This window comes from Colias philodice, chromosome 8, assembly GCF_061535455.1.
Source record: "Colias philodice isolate Cphi_HAF_F1 chromosome 8, ilColPhil1 Martin Lab GWU primary, whole genome shotgun sequence".
Lineage (NCBI taxonomy): Eukaryota > Metazoa > Arthropoda > Insecta > Lepidoptera > Pieridae > Colias > Colias philodice.
The window spans coordinates 1042644-1060630 of NC_143093.1; the positions used below are offsets into that span (position 1 = coordinate 1042644).

At 34.3% G+C, this 17987-nt stretch overlaps 2 protein-coding genes across 2 annotated transcripts in view; both read right to left on the reverse strand.

The window, feature by feature from the left end:
- Positions 1–721, reverse strand: part of Dnah3 (dynein heavy chain 3, axonemal) — a 52406-nt gene extending 51685 nt beyond the window's left edge. Inside the window, exons 1-2 of the mRNA XM_089697678.1 lie at positions 558–721; positions 52–165 (exon numbers count right to left, since the gene is read on the reverse strand). Coding sequence (XP_089553804.1) covers positions 52–165; positions 558–636 — 193 coding nt within the window. The 5' untranslated portion in view covers positions 637–721. The remainder of the gene's footprint in view (positions 1–51; positions 166–557) is intronic.
- A 2906-nt stretch (positions 722–3627) lies between these two features.
- Positions 3628–13966, reverse strand: LOC149486278 (transmembrane channel-like protein 5). The gene is made up of 15 exons (XM_089697944.1): positions 13766–13966; positions 12916–13048; positions 11628–11787; positions 11166–11313; positions 10606–10848; positions 10100–10248; positions 9198–9348; positions 8468–8706; positions 8000–8114; positions 7542–7651; positions 7032–7224; positions 6687–6781; positions 6252–6410; positions 4571–4704; positions 3628–4282 (listed from the first exon to the last, which is right to left on the reverse strand). The coding sequence occupies exons 2-15, from the start codon at positions 13037–13039 to the stop codon at positions 4041–4043; spliced, it is 2262 nt and encodes a 753-aa protein (XP_089554070.1). The 5' UTR covers positions 13040–13048; positions 13766–13966; the 3' UTR covers positions 3628–4040.
- Between the last annotated feature and the right edge of the window lie 4021 nt (positions 13967–17987).

Below are 17987 nucleotides of genomic sequence, written 5' to 3' on the forward strand. Positions count from 1 at the left end.
TTAAATGACTCCAGCATGTTACAGTAAGTATTAGACGATAAAACAACTGACCAATAGAGTCAGCAGGTTTGGCGTGATCGAAGCTGTCCCGGTAGGGCACGCCACGTGTCCACGACTTGCGCATCATCAGCGGCGGGAACTCGCTGCAACCGCCTTCACTGTCACCTGTAGTAGTACATACACACATACACCTTAAAGTATTGATTTATTCTATTGTTCTTTTATTTTATTAGACCATCTAACAACGAAGAAATCGAAATGTGTGTAGTGTAGTGTGGTATGGTGTGGCGTGGCATTGGGTGGCGAAGCGTGGCGTGGCGTGGCATGGCGTGAGATAGCGTGGCGTGGCGTGGCGTGACGTTGTGTGGTGTAGCGTAACTAAGAAGATGACATAACATGTTAACCTGTATCAAACTATTCGAGATTCTAATTACATCCGTACACGAAACCAATATTTACAAATAAGCCCAACAAGATTGTAATATTATGTAATGCGTATTCATTGTTAATAATAAAATAATTTTTATACTAGAATCACTCATTTTAATAGATTGTACCTTCAGGATAATAATTCTTCGCTGACCGCAATAGTTCGCTGTCCCTTTCCAATTCGTGGCTGTATCCTGCCCGGGGCATCCACGGCAAGTTGGGCTGTTTCCGCGGCGGCCCGGGGACGAACCGAGAGGGGCATTTGGGGCCTACCGGGGGCGGTCGCTTGCGGTCACCGCTCGCCATTGTTTATTAATTAGAAGTTCTATAGCATGGAGAAAGACTTGGGTAACTTTTTTGGGAGGAAAAGTGACGTAATCATAATAAATAATTTTAGTACATAGTTTGTATGTACATTGTATCCGCTTGTCTGGCTAAACATCGATATTGCATGGACCAATATGAATGGTTTTGATCTTAAAATATTTGTAGATCTTAAGGGCGTTTGTCCACTACAAGGAATTTTACGGTCCGGCATTCCGATTTTTTACGGTCCGGTATGGCACGCAATTAATCTAAATACTAGCTTGTGCACTATACGTAATTTTACTGTCCGACATTTTACTTTTCCCTATTCCGGATGGTTTTTTGAGTTTACGAGTCGCTGTAGGTATAATTGTTTTCGAGTGCCCACTTGCTTGGATTTTACTCTTTTTATTGCATATGCCAATTGAAAGCAAGCTCTTGTTTTACTTTCTTTTAGCTGGCAATGAGATTTGAGAAGTCGGTATTGTTATTTTATATACATTGACCAAGCATTGACCTATAATTATTATCTAAGTAAGTGTTGATAAGTTAAAGTTCCAGTGGGAATAGATTTAGCTCCTCGTCACCGATTAAAATAAATAAGTGAAACACGCATTTTAAATCTCTTACGGAACTTTACTTTTTATTATAACGAAGTAATATAATATTTCACCTTCTATATTTTTAATCGTTTCTTGTAAAATGCGAAAACAATCATTTATGATAGCATTATACCGCCATACTTCCTTGAACTGTACCGCACTGATCCGAGTAAAGACGGACAGGTGCACAAGCAATTCATCGGTTTTTTCATGCCAAACCGGACCGTAAAAAATCGGAATGCCGGACAGTAAAATTCCTTGTAGTGCACAAGCGCCCTAAGAAAAGGTTTTTTCGGTGAGAAATTAAGATGATACGTAACGAAAAAATATTTTTCATTAATGCAATATTTAGGTGATCCAAAGTTCACTGAATAGTAAAATGATCTTAATTAATCGGTAAGGATTTCGGCAAAATTTCACGTGTTTTTATTTTTCAATGACTAAGTAAATACTCAATTATGCACTTCGAACAACTCACCTTAAATAACTGTTTTACTTTGTTAAGAACATTTTTTACATACAACAATATTTAATTTGGACTCCACGTCCAAACTCCAAAATAAACAAATCTTGTTACCATAGCAACCACGATAATATTATGACTGATAACACCTGCGGACACATAATGTCAAGGTGGAAAATAATAAAATAGTAATATCTCATACCAGCCATTGTGTGAAATTGTAGAGCAAGCTTCTTTCAGATAATGTCGTAAATAATTACGATTAAAAGCACTTGCTTGTATCATTTATTTACTCATGTGGTAAAAAGTATACAAAAAATATTGGTCGCGTGAATAAAATAAATTTTCATAATCTCTGATACTTTTTATATGCGCTCTATTAGTTTCAACTGTATACCTTGAATGCAAATCGTGACTATCCAAATTTCATCTGCCGCTCAGGCATTATTCACATGGAAAGCTTATCGCCGGTTTCACATCTTCTGAATATGTTCTATTTAGCTTGTGTCAGTTAAAATAACAAACACTGTATGTAAATGTGCATCAAAAACTTTTAGATCTGGGACATTATCAGAAACCGGCTTTTGAGCTTTTATTCATGGGATTATTACAAGAATACTTCTTTATTATAATACTAATTACTAAAATAGATAAATACAAAGGGATAAATAAAAACAAATAATTTTCAATCATTCATTTATTGTATAAAAATATTATTGTCATAAATACACCAATATTGAGGAAAATGCATTGAGTATTATGCTCACAATTGACATAAATTCATAGTAATTTGATATATTTATTTATTTATAATACACAAAAATATAAAATAATACTGGTTACAACAGGATCTCATTATGCTTTGTTTTGGAAGACCAAAATGGCAGTTTTTAATACAAATAGATATGAGAAAAATTGCTTTTAACTTATTTTATATTAACACACATACAGTATAGTATATTAATAATATTATGTACAAAACATTTGAATATTATAGTATACATTAAAAATCTCATTCTTTTTTTATGAGTATAGACGATATCGCATAGAATAGATAGACCCAGCCTTTTAAAAACGTTTCAGTTTAATAAGAGACTGAGGGCTGATAATTTTATTATCTGTGTTACAGTTTAAAATGCATTCAACTACGGGATTTTTCATATTATAATTTTGAAATGGTATCAGACGTTATTACATTAGTATGTTTTATTGTGACCTTAAAATTGTTAAGCGATATATTTCATAATAGTTTCAAGTATACGAGTAGTACAATACGATCGAATACTTCTGCAACTACCCGCAAATAAATTCAAATAATCGATCTTCAAACGTGTATCCCATAATTGTTCATAGTTCGATATGTACTACATTCTACATATAAATACATCTTACCTATAATAAAGAATATAAAATAATTGAAGACGAAGACCTTTCATCATGTTATATAATCTCTCTCCGTATTTGGCACCTTTCATATCACATCTTTGCAACAACCATCATCGAATACACTCTGTATACACCATTATATCTCATGTATAGATTAAATATTAAAAACAGGTTTATTAATAGAGCAAAATTCATATTATTTACGTATTAGAATTTCGAAAATAGTCTAAAAATATAGAAATAATGTAGAATATACATAAAAAAAAACACAATATAGTATGTTCATTAGTTAATTATATGTTAAGAAAGGATAGATAAATCTTGGTCCTTTTTTATGAGGCAGGATTTAATTTCGCTTCTTATTTTGGCCAGTTAGGTGAGCAAGTCTCAAGAATATATTATTTTATTACAAAAAAATACGCCTCCCCTCCAATCCATCTATTTTTCTTTGTTTCTAGTTCATAGACTTGTAGATATTGTCTATTTTGGCTAGATAAACAGGAAGATTCATTGGCAGCTATTCTTCTACTTTTTATACTTCTTCCAACAAAATACCACCATTAAAAAGCGGGTATTGGGTGATCATTTGATACATTTATATTATAGAATATAAGATAAGTTTCTTATCGTGAGGATTAATGGCTAAATACTACCCTCAAAAAATTTCGTAGTACTTAATACATATTTTTTACAACTCCAAAATTATTCCTTTATTTGGAGCCTTTCAGCTTTATTTCCAGTTGTACTAACTTACAAGAAAAAACGTATAACTGTATAATAAACGTGTAACTGCACATTCAAACAACAAACTACCCTCAAAAATTTTAAAACATTTAAAAACCACAAAATACCTGTCAAATCATCTTCCTTGCTTCCAAATCGTTCAGGTAATTGCTCGAGCCCTGCCAACTAAACGAGCTGTCTGTATCGCCGTCTGACTTCGGTCTGTCAGACTTTGGTCTGTCTGATGTGGGTCTGGTTTTCGATCTGTCGAGATCGAGGTGGTATCCCGCGTTGGACGGTTTGCGCACTTCGTTTAAATAGCGCCAAGTATGACTATCTGCGTTTTCCTCCACTTTGGGGCTGTAATACCATTCTGTGGAGATAAGGCATATTTGCTTAAACATAATTACGAGTTAATCCGACAGAATATTTTTATTTATTATTTTTGGAGTGACACCTACATGAGATTACTACAGGAAATTAATTATTATATAATGATACTCTGCTTACTCGAAATTTAGAAGTAAGGTGTTGTAAAATGTGTTCAAAAAGGGGGCAAATTTTAACTTGAAATCACATTATAGAACGTTAGAAATACTATTTATTTTACATTAATACTTTACTCTAGCATGTTATCAGCACACTGAGAGTCAGCACTGACCTCCATTAGAGACCTTGGCGATGGCGCTGAGCAGGAAGTCCTTGTCCTTGGCCTGCAGCACCAACATGCGCCGCAGCAGCTCGCCCATCGAGCGCTGCGCCAGCGACCGCGCGCGCATGTAGTACACGCACACGCTGAGAATAAATAAAAAATAAATAAAAATCAGCTAGTGCTGAATATCAGCGCTTCACATTATGTGTAGCACAGGTTGAGTAAGTACACTTAATAATACATTAACCAAAACAATAGAACACAAATTATAATCAAAATTAAAAAGATATAATGTAAATAAAAATTGTTTTTTTTTTATGACAGAGCAAGCAAAGGGGCAGGTGGGCCACCTGATGTTAAGTGGTCACCACCGCCCATAAACACTTGTAACACTAGAAGTGTTACAGGTGCTTTGCCGGCCTTTTATGGACAAATAAGCTCTTTTCTTGAAGGCCCCAATGTCGTAGTTGTTCGGGAACACCGCAGGTGGCAAATCGTTCCACAGTTTCACCGTACGCGGAAGGAAGTTGCGGGTGAAGCGGACAGTGGTGGAGCGCCAACCATCCAGATGGTGCGGATGGAACTGGTTTTTACGGCGTGTGGTCCGGTGGTGGAACTGTGCGGCTGGTAATAGGTGGAACAATTCCTCAGAGCACTCCCCATAGTATATTCTGTACAGTATACAAAGAGACGCAACGTCTCTTCGCACTGACAGAGGATCGAGCCTATCGGAAAGCCTACGGTCATCGACAATTCGAGCTGCTCGACGTTGGATGCGGTCAAGAGGAAGGAGTTGATACTGTGGGGCTCCGGCCCAGAGATAAGAACAGTACTCCATATGCGGTCGCACCTGAGCCTTGTACAGCTGAAGTCGGTGGGCCGGCTTGAAGTACTGTCTCGATCTACTGAGCACACCAAGTTTTTTCGAGGCTAATTTAGCCTTCGCTTCCAAATGACTGCGGAATTGAACGTCACTCGAGATTTCAACTCCGAGGATTCCGATTTTCGGCGATATACTAAGGGGAGTACTCTTAAACCGAGGTTCTACGACAAATGGGGTCTTTTTAGCGGTGAACGCGCAAACCTGTGTCTTTAGGGGATTGAACTCGACAAGATTAAGTTCACCCCAATCCGAGACTTCTTGGAGAAAAGACTCGACTTCAGACACAAGTTTGTTTCGACTCTCATTGAGGCTTTCCTTTGAGGTGCTGTGAGGTTGTTTGTAAAGTAGGTTTACGATCGAGATGTTTACGTGATAACATAATGCAGTGGCAGCGCTCGAGATGAGACGGGAGATCGGTCCGTCTCTCTCTCGTTATAGCTGCGATCGCGCTCGTGAGGTTTTGGTGTGACACAAGTTTCTGAACATGTCACCCGACTAAAACGATTTTAAAGACGTTATCACGTCAAAAACACACACAAAACCACCCGGACCATAAAATGATGGCATATCAAGTGGCAAATTCCGGATCACACATTTTTTAATACCAAGCAATATAATTGTACATACATTTATTTTATACCTTCTTTTGTCATCTTAATTGGCTCATAATTTTGTATCAATATATTGAGAAATGTTATTTACTGTAACGCTGTATGATTAACGAATAAATAAATAAATACACATATACCGACCAGTATATGCTATACTGGCCGCAATATGCTTATAAACTTCTCGACTACTACTTACCAGAGAGCCACAAACAGGAACCCGATAACTCCAGGTCTCACGATAAAAGCCAGCACCCTGGCCAGGGCTGGTCTTTCCGATAGACCAAGTAGACCTTCACCAACTAATGATAGAACTGTGGAGTACTGCTGGAACGGACCGCACGAGTGGGAGGAAGTGCTGGAACGTTTTAGATGCGATTACAAACAACATAATAAAAACATAAACATATTTTAGTTCAGCCCAATTAATAATTACCAAAAAATTATTACCAATATCACACGATACCATGTGTTTAAATGTGTTCTGCAGGCACAATGAAACAAAATACTTCCTTACTTAGATGTTTAATCATGAATTTGCTTCGAAAGATCGTACATACTAGCTTAGTGTCAAAATGTAAACAAACAAACATTTTCCTATAGCCGTTGCTAATAAATTATTATTACTACTTACCCAAGGAACAAGACTCCAATACCAAATATGGTTGTGAAGAGCGACAGAGTTACCAAAAGGTATAGAGCCGTTTGCGTCTGTGCCGCGCGCCATACCTACGAAAAAAAAACAGTCGAAATCTCAAACAATATAATTTTTAAGAAAGAAAATAATAAATTTAATTCAATTCAGTTGAGATATTTACTATAGAGAATCAGGTTTAGATCTCAATTAGTCAGAGACAAGTTCAATATAACAAATAAAAAAATAAAACACTTATAAAGTTGAATTCTGAAATCATAAAGACCAATTTTCAATATCAAACAAAATTCAACTCTATTCTCCACACAATAAAGGTCACATTACCTTTCTCGCCGGTAAGCACGCTCGCAAAGCGCACACTCTCTTCACATAAAACAGCAATAGGAATTTGATCGTTACGGCTACTACCAATAGAGGTGAGAATAGCATGCCAAGCCATAGTAATGCCTGGTTGTATATGAGAGTCAATGAATTGTATGCAATGTTGAACTCTGGTCCGGTTTCACTTATATTGAATCTGCAAGTAGAATATTTTCTTCTCTTAAAAAAAAATATTTTTTACAGATCTGTGCGTAAATATACTTAATCGATTTTTCTACTCCTACATGTTAAAAAGTTTGATAAAATCTTCTCATTACATCTTTCGTTGAATAATAAAAATCATCTATAGTTTTCCGTCTACCCCCAGGTAAATGCGAAAAAAGAATACAATACAATTTGTATTTAATACACACAAAAGAAAGCACAAGTATACTTTACTTTGTTAAATAGGCGTCCCTATCGATTACAAGCTATATATATACCAGGCAACCTATTTATCTTAGCGATACTTACTTAAACAACAACATCCTGATGAACTCAACAGCGGGCAACAACAACAAAGAGACCGGAGCGTCTAACAACACGAGTCGGTATGCGGCTTGGCCCAACGATGTTTCCCAACACTAGAAAATTTAATTGATTGATATTATAAGGGTAAGAAAATTATTAATATTTTAAAGGATCTCAATGCGACGGTAAAGACGATATTGGTATATTTTTCAAAAGACAAGGACAATTTGATGCATTACATTAACAAAAGTCGCATCTGTTTATATTTTAACTTATAGATTTTACTAAATTTCGACTATAATCAAGACCTAAGAATAAAATTTATGTTACTTTTTCAAAATAATAAAAAACTTGTTTTCACTAAATTCGTGAATATTAGCAAAACTAACAGTTGTATGGTACAACTCACAATAACAAATCTCAACAAAAACAGTTAAATAACAAAAACACAAACTACCCACCTCTTCACCACTTTTAGCCCAGTACACAAACACTAACGCAAGTGTAGTTATATCGAGGAGCCAAGTGCGTGCTAACGTTACGTACGTGCCCGTTCGTGGTGCGTAGAATTCTAACCTGCGTGTAAGAAACAAGAAAACTGAATTAAGGCTAATTTCTTTTATTTGTGTTTAGTGTCCTTAACTTTAGTGCTCTTTTATGTTTGCGAAATTGTCACTTTTCAACAGGGAGTAATTTATAATGCGATTTATGCATATAAATGCTTGTTAACATTTTCAATACAGTTTGTTAAAATACATCAACTATCAATGTTCAATCCAATCGCTTTATGTTTTTCATGTTCAGAAATAGGCTATTTACTTATCAAATAATATCTATATCGTGAAAATAGGTATTATATAACAAAATAAACATTTAAATAAATAAAAACACTCAATCAAAAAAGTAATGAAAAAAATCAAACTACCCACCTAACAATAAAGTTAAACAGTAGCGGGCACACCGCCAGCGCAGTGGTTATAACCAGCGACACGCAGACCTCCCAGTACGGGGTCAGTAGCTTCAATCCCAGCAGGCCCCAGATCCCATACTGCATCCCACCAATTGCAGCTAACACTATGCACCACACTAGTGCGTTAAGTGACTGTTGCAGTAGTTTGGTGCAAAACGATAACTTGTGCCGCACTTTATTTTGTTCGCTGAGCAATTCCTGGAGAGAATAGTATTTTTTCATGTGAAAGTAAAGTCATGCGACTTTTTAAATATCGATACAAATATTATAGACGGGATTTTTTTGGTAAAATTGTTCTTAAAATTACTCGATCCGGTCATTATTACAAGAAATATATAATCGTTATTGAAAAAGTTAAGAAATTGTGCATTAATATATTGTTTTATGCCGTCGTTACCTATTACCATGACTCTACTAGAAGCTACCACAATTTACAGAAAGGGAAAATTTACTTTAAATCCATACTAATATTATAAATGCGTAAGTAACTCTGTCTGTCTGTCTGTTACTCAATCACGCTTTAACTACTGACCAATTTGCATGAAATTTGGTATGGAGATATTTTGATACCCGAGAAAGGACATAAGCTACCTTTTATTGCAAAATATGTACCACGGGCGAAGCCGGGGCGGACCGCTAGTTAAATATAATTACATTAAAGTGTAATTTATAAATTAAGGGGGGTATACCTTAAGCTCATTATAAATGCTAGCAGCAGTAAGAGCAGCGGCCGCCGGAGATACGATCCCGCAGTCCCAGCCGCAGAATATCTTGCTGGCGAACACGTGCGGCAGTCCACCGCCCGTGCCGATGAAGTTGCGACGGTAGGAGTACGCTGTTCTGGATTTTTTGGTCATTTTGACGTGACAACGTCTTATAATTCGATAGAGCCGGCTGCACGCACGAAAAAACATGACTCATGCGGCGTTACCTCGCTCTGAGGCGTTCCATGTAAGGCTTGAAGTGCAAGCGAGAGCGCGGAACGAGCGACAAAGAAGCACAATCGGCCTTATGACGTTGTCACGTTCAACTATCGTCAGTAAACCGACTTTACAGACAACCAATTTTTTTTATTAGTTGACTAGCTACAAGACAATAAATATAAAATTAAGTATAGCCCATGTCACGCAGAATTCATATTTGTTGTATTTATGTATCAATTTTATTAACTTTTATATTTCATTTTCAAAAAATTAATGTAGCTGTTATAATGTAGTTTAATAGTGAAATAAATTATCAAATCGGTCCAGTAGTTTAGGAGTTAAGGGAAAAATCTAATCATCTTTATTTATTTATTTAGCCCTTATATTCCATGACATTTGATACAAATCGTTTACAAGACGATACAATTTGTATCTTTTCCACGTTATACTATTGAAAATTCAGTAACATTCATATACATCCTAACCGGTTGAAATGAAGCTTGATAAAAATCCTTTTTTTTTATTTTTTTTTTTTTATTCATGTAAACTTTTGCACGTGTTCATAAATAGTAATTTTTTTAAACAACCAACACTTAAGTTTTGCACGCATGGATGCAAACTTAAAAAAAAACATTTTTTTTCGTCATAGCATATTAAAATGAGCATACCTATAACAAAGCACGCCAAAGAACATGAGATACAAGCAGAGCATGGTGAAGAAGTAGGCGAACGGCATGTTGTAGGTAAGTGGTACGGATGTAGTGATCACACCGTCGTGGTAGTGGCCGTAGAATAGCGGGGAATCTTCTAGAGCACCCTAGAATATTGACAAAAAAAATATTAATTTTTTTAACTAAAAGCTTTCATTTTTTTATATGAATGGAAAACATAACAATTTTTTTTGTTAATTCTTCTCTTAACGATATACTTCGTTTATTAATTATTATGTCATTGAGATTTAAGCTGCCATTTTCGTTTTCTGAAAATGCAAATTAGTGACCATTGATAGATCTTAAAACTTAAATTGATACAACAGCAGGAATTTAATCTTTCCTCAAATACTACCACACAAAAATACACCAAGAACACACAGCAATTCCATTCCACTCGTCTCAAACCCAAATGAACAATCTAAGACATTACAAAAATTTTGCCATACAATAATGACACTTACCTTCCCACTAATAAAGTCCAAAAACCCCCAACTGCCGGTCACATTCCTGCCCCCATCATGCAGCACCTGCGGCACTACCACGAAGGAGACCAGAAACACACTGAGCACCAGATCCAGGCCAAAAAGCCAGCGGAGTAAGTGGAAGTAGGAACCCACTGCAGAACCCAGGTGACCTTCTATATTGCGTATGGGCTCATACCAGAGCTCTATAGAGAAGATTAGGTCACGGAAACTTTCGCGTAACTATAAAAAAATATGTAGGAATTTGTTAACAGGTTATCGATTGTTATAGGTTTAAAACATCTTCATCCAGAGATATCTTGTTTAAATGGCCCTATTAAAATCTCAGTGCCGTTATTGAATCAATGTGTTTAAAAATCTATTTTAGTAGCTTTTAATCGAATAGTCACGGAAGCATATCATACATGGTCTATACAGGTCCCAGACAAACAAATCTAAGGAATGAAGTTCCAAATAGAAATATATACATATATTTTTTTTATGTAGACACATTAAAAATATATTACATATTTTTAATATATTAGGTATGCTTCTCTTACCCGTTTCCAAGTAAAACTGAGCCTATATTTAAATCTCTTGAACACAGAAATGGGACGTCTTTTGGACCGCAAACTGACGGACGCCGACAGTTTTGCACGCACGCTCCTCTTCATAGTTAGACCTTGTGGTAGATCTCGGAGGGCCTCTCTGAAATGAAAAAATAATTTTATCTGGGATGATATTCATTCAGAAATATTGTGAATAAAACCGACTAGATACAATTAAATATTTTTTAATTGCACTATTTTTACTTGTTGAAAGTAATCTCTATGACAATTATTTCCGTTTTTATATGATTTAAGAGTGTAAAAATACGAATGGTCTAAACTCTAAGTAAAAGAAATATAAAGTCCAGTATAAATCACACAAAATCTACAAAATTTTCAATTATTTGCCATATGTAATTACATCAATTTGTTATCTGTAACACATAAGTATACTTATATAGCTGTGTGTATAACCTTCTCAGTTCTTCAGAAACCGGGTTGTCCTCCATAAGATGTATATGCTGTTCCATCTCCCGCACAATGATGTCCACTTGCTTATCAGGATCTGGGGCATCCGAGACGGCGTCCAAGAGAGCATTGTTTTCACTATTCACGCGCCGAATACGTAGTGTGTCTGAAGAAAATAATATTTGGTAAATGTAAAGTTTGGTGGTAAAGGTAAAAAAAATTAAATATAAGGAATACATTTATATGTTTGCAACATAATATGTGAAAAAAGAGCGAGTGTGCCGAGCACACTTGTCAGAAGTGAAACTTGCTAGGCAAGATTCATAAAAAAATACCTAAATTCTCAACTTCAATGATATCTTCAACGATCATTTTACACTACAAACATCTAAAATGTTCAAACGTAAAACAGTGAATGAGGAAAGTGATTCACGAGACCCTTAAGTTAATTAGAGCTTGTTATCATAAATTCGAAGTACTTTTAAACGTTTGAAATGAAATCTCGTTTAACATCTGTACACTGTAAACGTTTTTACGTTAAAATACATTTTGTTTTTTTTTAATATTACCTACAATTGCAATCATTTAGAGAAGTATAATTAATATTCACGTTTACTTGCTAATTGCACATACGACAATTGTTTTAAATACGATAGAATTATATACCTAGTAGTTTATTGGGTTTAATTTTGCGCCAGTATTAAAGTGTTCGAAACTATCAATAATGAATAAATCGCGTTTATATCCGTTAATTTTCACATGATTACACAATCTATATCTGTGCAATAAAATATAATAGCGTAAAATATATTCTGTTATGTCAATTTATTCCAGTTAGTAATTATCTAATTATTGTTATGAAAATAAATTAATGGAATTGAACACAGGTAAGACTTATTACTTTTATATGTACAAGATGTGCCACGCGGTTTCACCAGCGTACAGATCCAAACGCAAAAGCAAGTATTGCTATTCTGATACATAAGCTACATCACTGCCAAGTACATATCATCAAAATCTGTTCAGTGTTTCATTCAGCAGTTTATTTCATATAGATACAAAATGCCACAGAATTATTAGTTTCATTAAAATCCTGCAAACCTTCTAACTTAGAGCTAGAGCGCAAGAGCAACTTTTGTCTCCACAACTATTTTGTCTCTCCCCCCATGGGCTAGTAAGAAAGTGCGCGCACGTAGCGACGCAACTCCCAATAGAGCTGATGGGAGAGACAAAATAGTTGCGGAGACAAAAGTTGCTCTTGCGCGCTAGCTCTAAGAGTAACTTCGAAACTTACTATAGGGTGCTTGGCGTGACGGCATGAAGTTGATAGCCACCTGCCTCGCCACATTATTCCTTATGGTGACATTGCGACGAACACTAGATGGCCGCAATTCTATATCTTCTATTTCATCTTCCATGTTAAAAATCTGCAATCATAAATTTGCTATTATGTTTTCAAACATTTTATGGAAAATTAAAATATAGCATGCTTTGTTAATCTATGTAAAAGAGAGAATTTATTACATTGCGGAATCTATGACATTGAAGAATTAGTGACGATTAAGAATTTGTGACACAAAGAATTAGTGTAAATTATTTCCATTTAAATATTTGCACACCCAAATAATGGGTAGAATGTATAAGCACTATGAAATTATAATAACAACACCTATATTTGTAACTACAGTCTTGAATATAAATATAATTTGAATTTTGAATTTGAATTTGAAAATAATGTATATAATTACATATATTAAATAATCACTAATACTATAAAACAGTCGTTTTCTCTGTCCCTTTGTATGCTTAAATCTTAAAAACTATGCAAAAGATTTTGATGCGTTTTTTTTTTATATATACAATAATTAAAGAGGAAGGTTTTTGTATGTAATTTATTAGGTTTTAGACAAAGCAGGCAAAGCCGCGGGTCGTAAGCTAGTGTAATATAAATACTAAAATACTGGAGATCATGGGTGGTTTAAAGTTTAAAATTTTAGAGACAAAGGTATTTTCATGATCTTCATCTTAAATAAAAAATCATATGTACGGAACCAAGGAAGTGCGCTTTTAAACATTTTATTAATTATTAATATGTATAGGCTATAACTAATAGCTAATAACTAATTTATATAAATCGTACATACCTTTTCCAAGAATTGCCTATGTGTTTCTTATTGAGTTCTCTCTACGAGTAAGCACCAATTAGCTATGATAAGATAGCATTTCGATATAACTAAATAGATATAAATTAATCAGCAATCTTGAGATAATTTATTTAAATATGATGATTTGTTTTTAAACAAAATTCAACAAATGTTTATGTTGTCATTTCACATGACATTTGGTATATTTTAAATTTGACAGTATTATAGCTTCGTTCAAACTTAGTTCAAACTCCCTTAATGTTCGAGTTACAGGTGGGGAAATTACGGAAAATATAATATAACAAATAATAAAAAATAACATTACATTAACATAATAAAATATATAAACAATAATTAACAAATAATATATTATTAAATTAATATATTATTATTATTGTATATGCGGAGAAGTGACTGATTTTTCGAAATGCTTTTGAAGCTTGAATTATTATTAATTATTCCTATCCTATATTATTATAACTTCCTATTATTTTAAATGTGGATGAAACGGTACTTTAAAATAATTTGTTATACTGTCTTACCTCTATTACCTCTACACCAAGACAGTTACTTTACATATTGATTTATAGAAGTTTCACTTCAATAACCGCTTTTTCCTAAATCCATATGGATGTAAGTAAATAGTTAAAATAATAATAAAAATAACTGCGTTAAAAACAACCGACTTCATAAACAGAAAAGTAAAAAATAAAAAAGATTTGATATTATTAATTACTACATATTATTTAGATGTGCTGTGGATGTGCTATTTACTAAAAAGGTTTGATGTCGGTGCACGGGCTTAATACTAGTGTTTGGCACCGACTTCAAACCTATTTAATACAAGTCACAGTATAAGTGAGTCATAGATTAAGCGATGTCATCGACTCACCGCTATAGAGGCGACACTTTGTAAATATTCTGCCTATTACTTATCAATAATTAAAAACAATCAATCTAACAAAAAAAATATAATTAATCTTATAAAGAAATTATTAACAAACTTATCAATTAACAACTATCAATGTAACAAAAAAATTGATACGTAGGTAATTGATAATCATCTTTCAAGATTTAACGTTTTTTCCCTTTTTCTAAATGTGTAAAATTATTATTTTCTACTACATATAAATATTTACGTCATTTATTATTACTCTAAAAACATCTTTCATACCCAATGCCATTTCTTAAATTTTTACTCTATGAAGTATGACAAATGACGCAAAATGGCGCCCGCCAAAAATTTTGCTCAACCAAGTTTGGCATGACGAAAGATTATGAAATCCTCTTCCATAATGTGTGTATACGTTTACTATACAAGAAAAACCCTATATTTTGGTAATATTCTTAAATTTAACGAAGATAATAGCCATTTTTCAAAAAATATTTATTAACTGTGCCAAAACAGCTCGCAGGTGTCATGGCGTAGGCGTGACGTCACTCTTTAGTAAATACGTAATTATTTGTACGCATTGTGAAGAAAATTAAAAAAATATTTATTTAATATGGGTTATAGAAACGAATTTCAAAGTTTATAGGTGGTGTGCAGTATTGCAGTGTGAATCCACATAAAAAGAATGCTCAAAAATGTGTTAGTAATTATTTCAAGCGAGAATATAATAAGAAATGATTGTATAAAGTTGGCGCGGAGAACTCATTTCTGTTCTGAGTCGATAAAGCATACGTGAAACAATAGAAAATAAATAAAAATGCATATTCTCAACAAATTCATAACAACAAAACACATCAGCTGACGTGAGTTGTTTACTTAAGCGTGACGTCACGCGTGTTTTAGTCAAAATGGCCAACTGCAGAATTTCAATGTTTTATTTTATTGATAATCTCATTAATCTTAATATTTTTATGATTTCTAAGTCACTATATTTAATTTATTTATTATAGATTTTCCCTTAAAAACACTAATACGATCATTTATGGATACTGTCGTCATGCCTATTACCGATGAAAAGTTATTCCTTTGCACTTTGCCATATATACAGTATTTTCTATGACTTTGCCGAATTACTTGAATTATTAGTGCAATATATTGTAACACACTCGAGGGCATATTTGATGAGTTTCATGTTGTTTTGCTTTAAAACAAACAAGACAATATAAACGTGATGATCGCGCTAAAGCGACTGAGTGCAGTGTGGCCGCCGGCCGGTTGACCTCTGTTGAACGGAACATAAGTGATGTAGGCGGTATCTCCTCTATACGTAGTAATAGTATCTAAATGATTTTAGTTGGGTTTTTTAAAACATTTTTTTATATACTTCTAATTACTTTTTAGCTACGAAATGTTTCTCCCATATATAAAATGTTGTAAACTATCGGATAAAAAAATCATGCATATTCCCCTTAGATATATTCCCTGTTGTAAAAAAAGGATTGAAATCATAAAATGAAAAAATGTTTAACTTTAAATCTAAAAAACCCAGATTATAGAGAACCTGTGCTTAAAGTTAAACTTCCATATACATATACTCTTTGAGTTAAACCCTGTCTAAAGTTTTAAGACATTAACTGCATAAGCACATTGAGAGTAAAATTTAAATGTCGCGCCATAGCAATACCATCTCGTCATGGAGTAAGGTGACGATTTTGGTATCGTTAAATCTAGTTAGAGAAGTTTTACTTCTGACGCGTAAACACGTTCTTTTTTTGTTATTGGCATGTGCATGTACCTGTGGCATGTACAATATAATATATTGGATAATCTATGTTAATTAATCTCATTATTTTATCTGTTGAACTGTCAACAGTCATGTGTCTACATTACGCATTACTTGCTCTGTGATCAGGGCCTTGACACTGTTAGTACCATTCCAAGCATTGTGGCGCTGCTATCGCCTAAATCCGCCATCTTGTGACGTCATCACGCTTAACGCTATGGCCGCCCGTCACCTTCAACTAACATGGCGTCTTGTCACTGAGTCGAGTGCGCGTGTATAAGTTGTATTTCCTCGCATTTTATGTTTGAAGTTGAGATCCTTATCACAAATCCTCCTCCGTCGACAATTTCTCCATCCTAGGACCTAGGCACTGTTCTAGACTGTTCGCGACCTGATTAAAATGGGAACGCTCAAGTGTTGTGTTGGTGGTTGCACTGCAACAAGTGAATCGCACCGGTTGTTTTGTTTACCTAGAAACAATCATCTTAGAAATCTGTGGATGTCTTTCCTCGTGCCAACGAATCCTAATCTTCTTGGACTCTCTGAAGGGCAGTTATTAATGAAACGGGTTTGTCATAAACATTTTGATAAAACCCAGTTTGATGAAGAAGGCAAAAGAATTCGCTTTTCTTACCCTTGTCTCTTCACTGAAAACGAAATTACTCATGGTGAACCACTTATTAAAGGAGGTAAGTTCACACTGTACAGTTACACTACTTATCATATAGGTTGTCAGCAATGATTAAAGAATTTCTTTTGGTTATCAATTATCATTATCAGTCAGACATCAGTCGTAGAAATAAATTGTGGGTCATGTTAGGGACAGAGGGTGTAACAGAAAGGTGTAGTCATATTTTTCAGGATGGTTAATTTAACTATAGGACCAATGTTGGTGTGCATTACTTTTGTTTATAATGACAGTTCCACAAAGACATACTTTCCTTAACAAGCTATAGATTCAGGAGTTTATTGTTGAAGGAATCAATGAATGAGTGGATAATGTTAGCACTTTGTTGTCACAACATCAGTGAACACTAAATTCTATAATTTTTATTTAAGCATTTTGAAACTATTTTTGTAATTTTACTGATTAATAAGAGCCATTAATGGTGTATATCACTAGATGTAGATTAATATAATACTTGAAGTACCTAAAACAAACCCAAAATAATAACAACATAGACAACATGAAGTTATTGTAGTTATTTTGTTGGATAACAATAAATCATGTTTTTCTTTTTCCAGAATGGAGTGTGCTCTCTGAACATAATTATTTTCAAGAAGAAATTATGGATGAGGATGATACCACAGATATGTCTTTGGTGATTGGGAGGGCTGGTATGTTATTATAACATCTTCATATTTGTCTGTGTATGTATATGTCACTGCCCTCCTCCTTAAAGGTTGAACCGATTTTAACTAATTTTTTGTGGATGTAGAGTTCAGACAGAACAAAATTGTGGTTCTCAGCTAGTTAGTAACTATATACTTATATATATATGTATACTAGTGGTCCGCCCCGGCTTCGCCCGTGGTACATATTTCGC